The 12,687-nt window shown below is 37.5% G+C and overlaps 1 protein-coding gene across 3 annotated transcripts in view; it reads right to left on the bottom strand.

Annotated features, from left to right (window-relative positions):
- The window catches only part of ARL13B (ADP ribosylation factor like GTPase 13B), a 66,843-nt gene that overhangs the window by 38,812 nt on the left and 15,344 nt on the right, over positions 1 to 12,687 (bottom strand). For all 3 annotated transcript variants that reach the window (XM_042955248.1, XM_042955250.1, XM_042955249.1), the window contains exon 3: positions 7,813 to 8,062. In XM_042955248.1, the coding sequence (XP_042811182.1) occupies positions 7,813 to 8,062 (250 nt within the window). The remainder of the gene's footprint in view (positions 1 to 7,812; positions 8,063 to 12,687) is intronic.

Raw genomic sequence — 12,687 nt, 5'->3', positions numbered from 1 at the left:
AAAGATTCTCTATCACTTTACGGTGAAGCTGAACACTGCACAATGGTCTAGGGATATAGTCTAAACTCACACAGGAATAGAGTTTTGGAATTCACATTTTAATGGAGAAAGCAGGTAAAAAACAAATACAAATATTAGATACTGTTAAGCTCTTGGCAGAAACTTAAGGTATTGAGAAACTGACTTTTGGAATGGCTTCTTTTCCTTGGGTGGTCAGTGAAGGCCTCTCTGAAAGGGAACATTAAATGAATATCTAAATGATGAGGACAAGGAACAGTATATCCCAGGCACAGTACAAAGGACCTGAGGATGATATAACTTATTCTGTTTAAAGAAAAATGAGCAGTACAGCTGTATCATAGTAAGAAAGGAGTAATGAGGTAAGAGATAAAGTTAAGAAAGGTCAGCAGGGGCTAGATGAAAGGCTTTGTTGGCCATGTAAGTCCGAAGTTTACAGCAAGTATAATCAATGTAAAGCCCTGAGACTGTCTCTAGCCTGAAAATGACATTATGTAATTTATCTGAGAAAAATCATCTTGTCTGCTGTATGTGGGTTAGAATGGATTTGAGGCAGATGAGTGGAGGACAAGGATGCAGGTATAGAAAACCACCAGAAGGGTAATGCAGCAATCCCAGTAAGAGATGGTGGAAGCCTGGACTAGGATGGGAATGGAGGTGGTGGTGGGGGTAGCATTACTAACACTCAAGGTTAATAAAGTGTGTTATGTCTCAGCATTGTTCTAATAATTTTACAGTTTTGCCCACAAAAACACTAGGTATGGTGAGGTTAAATAACCTGTCCCAGGCCACAGAAACTGTGAGAATCAGAATTTGAACCCAGGCTGTCTGATTCCAAAACAAATTCTTAACTACTAGGTACTATATAAGTGGCGATGAAAAAAAAATGAGACTAACTTGTGATAGATTTCAAAGCTAGAATCTACAGGAGACTGATTGGATGATCTCGTGACCCTGGGATCATGACCTGAACCAAAATCAAGAGTCACAGGCTCAACCTGCTGGGCCACCTAAGTGCCCCAGAGGTGGGTGATTTTAGAATGAAGTTACCTAAAAAGTTTGTAGATCCAAAAAAATCAAATACCCAGAGAAGAGCCTGAGGTATTCCAAAATTTCCACCTAAAGTGGAAGAGTTAATAAAGGAGATTGAGAAGAAACTATTAATGAAGTATAAGGAAAACCAAAAAAGTGTGCTACAATGCAGAGTGTTAAAAGGACAAAGTTTAGGAAGAAGTCAACCTGAAGTAAAATCAGAACAGCAAACTGACAATGGATTTGGCAAAGTGAAGACAAATCGTTGACTCGAACATGAGCCATTTCAAGGATTTGCAGGGATAGAAGCACAAGAGAAGTACGTTGAAGAAAATGCGATATGAAGTATAGCAGCCACTACGAAGTATACTTTCCAGCTATGTGAATAGAGGACTGTGAAAAGGAATGAACTGCTTGAGAAGAATGCAGGGTCAAAGGATTCCATAACACTTAAAGTTAAGAAGTCCAAGAGCACATCCTGCTAATGGGAACGATCCACACTGGCAAACTCTTGATATAAGAAATGGAAGGGATTATATGCAAAAGTAGAAAGGATTGGGATCTATGGTACAAATGGAGAAGGTGGCCTTGGATAGGAGCAGAAGCACTTTTTCCCTATTATAGTCTCGAGAAAAGGCAATATTTAGGAATAAAAGCAGATAGTTGAACAAATTTGGTGGTCCTAAATGAAAGAATTCTTACATAAGTTTCTACTTCCTTAAAGAACTAGGAGGCAAAATTATTAGTTGAAAGCACAGCGGAGTTGATGGATAACAGGAATATACATATACATAACCTCCTAACGCTATAAAATAAATTTTAAATTATAAAATACAAAGAAATTGAAGAGCTTTCTGCTGTGTCAATTATCAAGTATTACCAGAGAAAAAGATGTTTCATCTATGTCAGCTCCTAATGTTTAAAGAACTTTATAAAAAAGATAAATTTAAAACCAATGACAAACTCTCCACCTAATCAGGTGGTGATAAATTTCTTCTGCCCCTTCTGAAGTTGCACTATATCCTTTTATCTATGACATTACTGATACTGGTTTATAATTGCTCCCAAATTGTTTATCATGGAAACTGAGAGCATTAAGTATTATTTAATATTCACTAGCATAATTATGTCCAAAAGCGTTTGTAAAACTGTAGAGTTCTATTAGTATTTATATCTGCACATAGTGCTTTTACAGAAAGACAACACAGAAAGATTCATGGCAAAGCAATATATCGCATATAATTTTCACTGTTATATTTTAAAACTAATTAGAATCACCCTGGGAGGACTGGATGGCTCAATCAGTGGTGCAGTGAAGCGTGACTCTTGATCTTGGGGTTGTGAGTTCACGCCCCATGTTGGGTGTAGAGAAGGGCGCCTTGGGTAGCTCAGTTGGGTAAGCATCCGACTCTTGATTTCAGCTCAGGTCATGATCTCATGGTTTGTGAGATCAAGCCCTGTGTCGGGCTCTGTCTGCACTGACAGCACAGAGCCTGTTTGGGAATCTCCCTCTCTCTCCTCTGCCTCTCTCCCCAGCTCATATGTACGAGAGAGCGTGTGCTCTCTCAAAAAGTAAATAAATAAACAAAATAAAGTAAAATCTTAAAAAAAAAAAAGAATCACCTAACCTAAGCAACAAAAACAACAGAATACTTAATTAGTTGCTTAACATATTTTATATGTTATCCACACACTAGGCACTAAAAGTATTTTTTTTCCCTTAAAATGATTACCTCAAAGGGAAAAACTTACTAAGCATTAGAGGGACAATATTAGAAAATCTACTGGTAAAATTACTATGAGCACCTGGGCTCATGTTCTCACCTACTAAACTATGTCATTTTCTGTAATCAAAAGCTTCATGTAGCCTGAATTCATATAATGAGACATTTTAAAAGCTCTCCTAATTCATCTCCAACCAGACACAGCATATCATCAACAATAACTATTCATATCCATCATCAATCACACTTGCAAAGCCACTGGTAAAGCACTGCACTAGCTGCTTTAAATACATGATCTGAAATTCTCATGACAACACACTTACTTAAAATCCTTATTTACAAGTGTAGACACGGAAACTCAGAGCAAGTAACCTCCCCTAGGCCTGTCTGACTTCAAAGTCAGAGGTTACAACTTGCAGCTGTAAAATAAATAAGTCATGGGAAGGAAAAGTACAGCATGGGAATACAGTTGATGATGTAGTAAGTGTATGGGGACAGGCGGTAACTACACTTACCACAGTGAGCATTTTGTAACGTATACACAATTGCTGAATCACTATGTTGTACACCTGGAACTAGTATTACATGTCAACTATGTTTCAACTAAAAAAGAAATTGGAGGGTATGTTGATTCCAGTGCTATTCATACTACTGCAAATGTTACTCACTTTTTTCTATTTTTTTAAAATTAAGTTATAAATTGTTAAAGCAAGAGTATACAGGGGTACATGAGGGTAGATAATATATTGCATACCTTAATCAGAGTACAGGTTAATCTCTATTGTACCTAGGGGAGTAAAAGGAACACTTTCTAAGTAAATAAACAGGTTAACATGATTACGGGCAAAAAGTTTGAATAGCATCTATTTTTAATCTCTTCAGTCACTTTTACTTTTCTACTGAAATGGTTCACATGATTATATACAGCTGGATACAAAAAACAGAATTACAATATTTTATATCTACTTTTAATACAAGAGGTATTTAACCACTAAGTCCAAAGAAGTAAAGTGACTTGCCAGACTCATAAACAAATGCACACCAGCTCTTAGAATTCAGGTTCCAGATTCTTCATCTTCTCTCTAAACCCATGGTTTGTCAATTTTTCACCATTATTTCAGAGATTTTCATCAAAATATTATGCTTATTAAGTAGTAAAGCTATAGAACTGTAAAACATAACTTCTGAGCTAATAAAGCACAGAAGCCTAATGATGTTCTATGATTCTGACCTTTCAAGAGAACTCTCAAGGCTGTGACATAAAGTGACATTTGGCTGAGGCTTCATTTGCAGTGACACATGCTATCAGGCTGGTGTGCAACAGCACGTCAGGCAGAGCCAGAGACTGTCTAGGACCTTCTACTGTGCTGATCTAACTTTGCTCCCATAGCATGAAAGAATTCCGGCTCCACCAATTTGCAGTTTTGTGATTATAGACAATACTCTAATTTTTCAGGTTTATTTCCTTCTGTTGAATGGCTGAATTTTCTCAGAGGTCTGATATTGTTCTCTGTTTGTTCATCATTCTAGGGTGGGAAGAGAAAGTTATCTAGATGTTGAAGTTAGTTCTGAGAGGCTTTGTGGGTCCTAAATCAGCTAGTTTAGGCTCAGTCAAGGGAGAAACAGAAGAAGAGATGAGATGCTGTCATTAAATTTTGCTCCTGATCGGTCCAGATGTTTGTGGACTAGAAGGAAGCAGCTAAGTGCAACAAGGGGCACTAGAGCCTGCCTGCTAATTCAAGTAACCTTGCCCTGCCTCTCCACAACCCACCAGAGCTCCTAGCACTGAGCTTAGCAGGGTTCTTCCCACTTATTACCTAGTGGACTCTTCAATGTCATACCTATTACATGCTAGGGTTGTATCAGTTAAGCACAATTTCTTATCTGCATGGGGCAGTGAAGACTACCTGAAGGCCTTTAAGCAGAGGAACTGTAAAATGATCAAATGTGTATGCTAAAAAGAGCTCTCACATTCTTTATATACTCCTGCATTGTTTCACTTGTTACAGCATGTACCAGTTTTATAAAACATCAAATTTTTTGGTAAAACACCGAATTTTGTAAAGTTGAAAAACATCAAAAAAAAAAAAAAAAAAGAAAAAGGTTCCTGCTAGCAATGCAGAGGAGAGCTTGGAGGATGGAATAGACAACAGAGAGACTGGTCAAGACCAGTAAGTAACACAGGGGAGGAATGTAGAGGGGATGAAAGGAAGCACATCAAGGCGAATAGAGAGGGAAGTGGAGACTCAAGCCATATTAATACAGTAATATCAACAAGAGGAATTACTTGTAGGTCAGAGAGAAAAAGGTAAACAGGAGAATTTCCAAACACAGGTTTGGGGTAGATATTTAAGAGGGGTTTAGAAACATATGAAAGACGATGAAATACAGGGGCTCCTGGCTGGCTTAGTCAGAAAAGCATGTGACTCTTGATCTTGGGGTCATGAGAGCTTACTTAAAAATAAATAAATAAATGTATATACATATATACGTATATGTGTGTATATATATATACTTTTTTTTTTTAAATAAAAATTAAGGGGAGTCTGGGTGGCCCAGTCAGTTGAGCGTCAGACTCTCGATTTTGGCTCAGGTTATAATCTCACAGTTCATGAAATCGAGCCCCACATTGGGCTCCACACTAATAACACAGAGCCTGCTTGGAATTCTCTCTCTCCCTCTCTCTGCCCCTTCCCTGCTCATGCGTTCTCTCTCTCGCAAAGTAAGTAAAACTTAAAAAAATACATAAAAGGTAAAAAGGTGAGGTACAAATTATTATATATTATATACAACAGTATATATTATGAATTTTGCAAAACTATGCATAGGAAATTCATCAGAATGTTAGCAGTGGTTGGCTCTGCATGGTCAATCAACTTTTTTTTTTTTAAGTTTATTTATTTATTTTGAGAGCGGGGACTAGGGGTGGGGGGACGCAGAGAGAGGGAGAGACAGAATCCCAAGCTCTGTCAGCACAGAATCCGATGTGGGGCTTGAACTCACAAAACCTGAGATCATGACCTGAGCCGAGATCAAGAATCGATGCTTAACCAACTGAGCCACCTATGCACCCCTTGATCGACGTTTTTGAACTCACTCTTCCCTACATGTTCTAAATTTATTAACAATGTGCTCTTTTTGAATGTTTTGTATACTTTTTAAGCACACTCATTTCAAAAAGCAGTTTACCTTTATTAATAAGAACCCTTTGGTTGTAAAATTCCCCAGATGAAAATTGGTCAAATGGCAAATCATTCTATATTTCACAAGCATATTATAGTATCCATAATGAACTCTCATGTCTTTGTGAGATCTCACTGACCACAAAATTATAATAGTGAAGCAATCCCCTAGTTGGAGGTTTTCTGGGTTTTTTCACCTCTATTCTGACAATCTATTAGGTGAGGGAGGTGAAAGAATTGGAAGCAGGCCTCCTGCTGTTATTTGATTCTTCAGTGATAACTGCAGTCGCTTATGAACTGCATGCTCCCATCTCGGGGCTTTTCCACATACATCTGCCTGACTGCCTCTCTCTCCTCAAGTGTCATCTCCTCAGTAAGACCCACTATGATTATCCTGATTACAAGAGCAACATACCCCTGCCATACCACCACCATAGGATAAGAGATCTTTACTTTTTTTTCAATATACTTATCACCGAATGTCTGCTATAACTTATTTATTACATTTACTGTGTGTCTCCAGCCCTAGAATGTAAGCTTCTGAGGCCACCCATGGATTATATTGTTTTGTTCCCAGCGGTATCCCCATCACCAGAACAATGACTAGCACATAGTGGATGCTCAGTAAATATTTGCTTCATTAACACATGCACGAATTAATAAATGAATAAATTCAGTAAATGACTATTAGGTTAAAAACTACACACACGATTATGTTACACATGAGCATCAGTCTTCTCAGTCATTAATACTTTTTACTTTAGAAGACGCTGGTTCTTTGCTTAAACGTGTAGAGACTAATTAAGCCTATGTGGTTCAACAAAATTCATTCTTCATATATATGTCTATTAAACTTTCCTTCAGATTCAATAAAGGTAAGAATTTATTACACAAATCACTTTTCTAATTGGTTAAATGTGTAAAAATTAAGCCATAAAACCTGTACTAATAAATAATGCCATAAAGTCTTACTTCGTGTAATCAGAGCTTCCAAACTGCCTCATTTAAAAATGTTCATTTACTACTGAGAACCACTAAGAAACTCTGCTTATAATTTCTCACTTAACCATGTGGTAAGCAGGTTGTTTTTTTTGTTTTTTTTTTAATCCTCAGTAATGAAACAAGCATGAGGAAAAAGGACAAGAAGGCAAGGGCACACATTCAACTCGTTCTGATTTTAAGAGCAACTTAAAGAACTTTCACTTTATACTACGTCTTATAGGTACAGCACCATCTGGTGTTTACTATGCAGAAAGGCTATGAGGGCAGGTGGTGTAAAAGTCCTTTGTCACTTTGTAAAGAGTGTTAGGCAGCTGGACAAAGTGATACAAGCATATGACTAAGTTGATAACACAGATCACATATTCAATTTGGAAATATAGAAATAAAAATTTGGAAATCAGTGTGGCATTAGAAGAATAAACTTTTTAAATAACTTCCAGACAAGAATACTCTTTAAGAAAAACAGGACAAAGGCAAAACATAAATAAGTTATTAAAAGAGGGCAAAAAATTTTCTGAAAACCATTCTAGAATGTTATTAATAGGTCATTTCAAAATGCAAAATTTGATAAAAAGTAAATTATCAAACAAAACAAAGAGTTTACATTTGAATACCCAGAAGACTGAAGTATAACTCTTCTTTATAATATAGCCTCAACCCTTAATCCCTACAGAGAACATCACAATAAGGTCTCACTATATAAACAATCTCGTTAACTGCATACATTTTATTATACTAGGACATGATGATTTTAGCTTATTCAGCTTATTTTAGCTTATTTTGGAACTTAGGTAAATTTTTTTATTGGCTAATGCCACTGCTCCTGTGTTTACAATGACACCAACATTACTTACACCAGTATAGGCTTTCCCGATATCCTAGGATGTCTTAGCACTTCTGACATTGTCTCTTTTGTCTCTTCCATTCTCTCTTCATCACTGGAATCCACAACAAATATTACCCCATAGGACTCAGCATAGTAATTCTTCCAGATACCCCGAATTCTTTTTCCACCTCCCAAGTCAAAGATGGTGACTTCAAATTTGCCTTGTCTGAGGTCAATTTTGGAAAATCCAACAGTAGGAGCTACATCTTCAGGATACTCTGTTTCAAATCACACAAAAGAAACAACCTTAGACTTTAAATTAATAACATTAACTACACAAATTAAAGGACATAAAAAGTATTTTTCATAATTTAGTCTTAATTGGAATGTTTATTATTTGCTTACACACTAAGCTTTACATCTAAGCATACTGGTAGATATGGAGAAGGGTAGATACTATAAAATATCCAACCAGAATTTATGCTCCATGCAGATAAAAATGTCTGTATTTTGCTTATTTGTTTTGTATTGACCCCAGCTCCTAGAATAATGTCTACCATATAACAGGTACTTAATAAATATCTGTAGAAGGAATAAATAAATAAATGAACTCTTGCCTTTAAGGCTATTGACTCTCCAAGTTACAAACAATAAAAATTTCAACCCTTCAACACTACAGCCATCCCCAGGGACCATTACAACTTCTGTGAAGCTATACAGAAAAACTGAATATTTAGAGAATAGTTGAGAAGAACCAAAGAATGGGAGAAGCTATGAAGAGTAGGACCACTCTTTTCAAACTACTGAATTAAAGCTATAATTGAAATAAAAAAACTTTTCAGGACAGCTTACAAACATAGAGCAGATTTCATTGCTTCTAAGGAACATGTTTCATATGTTTTCATAAATTTAAAATTGAATTTTTTTGGACTTCTGTATATGACAATACAAAGAAGGCACAGGATGCATGATTATAACTGCCAAGGGGGTGGTAATAATGACAACATTAAAAAGATAACTAAGGTTCAAGAAAGACTTCAACTAAGAGCTCAGACTTAGGCCTTAAAGCTAGGTAGTATGTAGACAGGCAAAAGAGTGAGCTAAGTAGCAGAAATAGCAAAGGAAAGAAAGTACAAACTGAACTTTGGCGCAAACCCTTAAGATTGGGAATGCAGACTTAAGAGAGTTCTGAAGACAGAGAAATGGAAGCTGAAGGTATTTCAGCAGACCAATCATATAATTAATGTGACTAAAGTAGTGCTTTTTTAAGGTACATCTTTGCAAAATCTCTAGAGCTGACTAGAAATGAGAGTGACGGCCACTTTTCAGAGAGATATGAAAATGAGAAGAATGGAAAGAGAGAACTCATGAAACATTAATAGAACCTGGTGACTCAATGGTTATGAAGAAGAGTTCAAACTTCATGTTTGTCTCTTTCACTCTCTCTTCACCACCAGAATCCACAACAAACATTACTCCATTGGACTTTGTTTACAATGGCCACAATCTACACTAGGCTTTTTAAATTAAAATCAATTAAAATTAAATTAAAATTTCAGTTGCTCAATTGAACTATCTAGATTTAAAGTGCTCAGAGCCACACAAGGCTAGTGGCCCACACTACTACTAGACAGAGCCAATACAGAACATTTCTATCATTGCAGAAAGCTCTGTTGAATAACACTGGTGTTATTATTCCCACATTCAACAGAATATTTGCTATTACAAAGATAAATTTGAAAGGCATTTGCTGCTAGGCTTAGGTGCGACTGGACAACAGACTTGCCACGTACTACTCCCTTTCAGCAACTACTTTAGTGTAGTTTAAACCACTCCCTAGAGGCACCTGGGTGGCTCAGTTGGTTAAGCCTCTGACTTTGGCTCAGGTCATGATCTCACGGCTCATGGGTTTGAGACCCACATCAGGCTCTGTGCTGACAGCTCAGAGCCTGGATCCTGCTTTGGATTCTGTGTCTCCCTCTCGCTCTGCCCCTCCCCTGCTTGCGCACGCTCTCTCTCTCTCTCAAAAATAAACAAACATTAAAAAAAAATTTAAACAACTCCCTAGAAAGTTAGCAGAGACGTTACAAGTCACACTTTTCTAAGGTCTTCTTTATCTAGGAGAAAAAGAAAAGTTTAGAAGCAATTTAAGCAGCGTGATATTCCTAAAACAGGATTACCCTGGACATCTAAAACAAATGGATCTAATCCAGGCCAGAATTGGTTTCCATAGTTAAAACAGGCAGCCATCTTTGAATACGAGTTTAGAGGTAACCCCAGGAAATTATCAGCGCAAATAAATCAACTATGCTGGAGTAGGGATGAGGGAACTAATACGTATAGACACCTACTCAGTACCAGGAATTTGTTAGGCATTAGGATGTAAAGATGAATAAGATAGGGTTGCTGTCCTCAAAGAACATACAGTACAATATCAACAGATATGTATTAATGGAATTAACACAAGAATCTATATTTCTATGAAAAAAGTCTGGAGAGGATACTATAAGGATGTTATAGATTACATGTGTCCATGCCCCCCCTTTCCCCCACCACCTTGCAAAACTCCTATGTTAAAACCCTAATCCCCAATGTGATGGTATTTGGAGGTGGAGCCTTTGAGAAGTAATTAGGTTTCAGTGAGGTCATGAGGGTGTAGTCCCCATGATGGGATTACTACCGTTATAAAAAGAGACACAAGAAAGTTTGTCTTGTGTCTCTCTGCACCACATAAGAACACAGAAAGAAGATAATTGTCTGTAAATCAGGAAGAGGACTCCCTCATCAAGAACCCAACCATGCTGGCACCCCGACCTCACACTTCCAACCTCCAGAACTGTGAGAAATAACTGTTGTTTAAGCCACCCAGCCTATGGTTTGGTATAGCAGCCCAGACTAAGACTGAGGGCATTCAAGAGGAAAAGGGTAAAGAGGAGGGAGGGGAAAGTTATGGTACACAAAGGCTTCAGAAAGGCCGTGAAATAAAAATGAAGTCTTAAAAACCACAAAATTATAATAAAGAAGGGAGAAGAACATTCTAGGCAGGAGAGCAACATAAGCACAGATAAAATGATGGCAACATTCTCAGGAAACCAATTCAAATTAGGTAATTTTTTTAAGGTTATATGGTAGGCAGAGCCAGGACTCAAATCCAGGTCAGAACTTTAAAAGTCTTCCCTCCCTGATTTGTCTATCCTTTCCTCTGGTTCCTACTCACGGTCCTGTGTTTCAAGACTCAGGACTAAATGTTCTGGATACAACTTCCCTATAAATCCTTTCTGATAATTCCTTCCTACTTTCAGTATCACCTGCACTATCATAATATTCTGTCTTCTTGCCAGTCCTCACAATAGCCTATACCTTCCCAGTAGCTGGAACCAATCGTTGTATCCTTAGTACTTAGCACAAAGTACATAGTGGCTCAACATTACAGACTGCCATGACAGCTGAAGCTACTGTTCTTACATCCATCCTTCCTTTTGTCATGCCACACATATTTATCCATCCATTCATGCTAGTAGCCATTTATCATGTGTCTATTATAGATCAGGGATCATATAATAACCAGGGGTACAAAGACAAATGGTCCCCAACCCTGAGGATTTCGGTAAAGTATATGTGCTAAGACAATCTCTGCGAAGTCCAAGATAAAGTGAAATATATCATCGATAACTTATTTATTGAGCATCTATTGTATGCTAAGCACCGTGCAAGGTCCTAGATACACAATAATAAGATCCATCTTCTGACCTTACAGAGCTCTTACATAGAGGAGAAAAGGGGAAACATAAACAAACAACTGTAATACAATGAAGATATTTTAATATCCAACAATGCTAGGGACGAATTTACACAAAGAAGAATTTTGCTACCCAAAAAACAACTGTTCCTTAGAAATTATTAGGAAATAGCACTGGACAGTCAGAGAATCCTAGTTTTTTAGCTGAGCACATACCTATTTAGGGTAAAGACTTAAATCCCTAGCCTCTGTGGCAGCTAGGAATGGCTATTAGAACATATTCTAGATAGTGAGCTAGTGGTGTAGCATTAAATGTTTAACCTCTCTTGCAGGACTTTGATATGTAGTGTTTGTCATTTTCCATGGTGTGAATACTCCCACTATGGCCAATTTCAAACTACCAGTGTGAGGTACCGGAACACACGGTTGGGAAGGGATATACCTAACTGGATCTCGATAGCTGATATAAGCCAATAAGAGCAAGTAAGAGCCAGCTCCAAAATACCACTGAAGTGATGTGGCAGCTTCTAGTCCATGCCCTTAAAGGAAAAGAAAATGGCCTCCCTTCCACTTTACCTCTTCCCTCAGCTGAAATGCACAGTACTAGTGAGCCATTTTGGACCAGGTAGGCAAGGGGGAAAAAAAAAAAAAAAAAAAAAAAAGAGGAGAAGGAACATAACACCATGGGGGTGTTATGCCAGCCCTACACTACTTTTGCATGCACTATTATGAGAAATAAAATTCTATTTTGTTAAGCCATTGTTATTTTAGGTCTCTTGTTAGGACAACTGAACCTATATCCAATGACTACAATCACTTTGGCAGCCATAAAAAAAGAGAAGTTGATTGAAAGAAGCAAAGGTCAAGGTATGGAAAGTATTCCTTGATTAGAAAGCTATAACATTCTAGATGAAAGACACTGAGGATGTGGATTTAGACACTACAGTTAGAAGAGAAGCAGATATATCCCAAAAGAAATGTGGGGGGGGGGGGGGAGGGAGAAAGGGAAGAAAAGAAACAGAAATGAGGCAGAAATAAGCTGAAGAGTGGAAGCCATGGCAGATATGTTGTAAGAAGACCACCTACTACACCTATGGCATGGCTGAACTGAGACACCAAAATGAGTAAAACTGCCCTTTGGGAATTTATGGTCTGGAGAGGTGA

Source organism: Panthera leo, chromosome C2, assembly GCF_018350215.1.
Source record: "Panthera leo isolate Ple1 chromosome C2, P.leo_Ple1_pat1.1, whole genome shotgun sequence".
Classification (NCBI taxonomy): domain Eukaryota; kingdom Metazoa; phylum Chordata; class Mammalia; order Carnivora; family Felidae; genus Panthera; species Panthera leo.
This window is presented reverse-complemented; position numbering and strand designations above follow the sequence as displayed.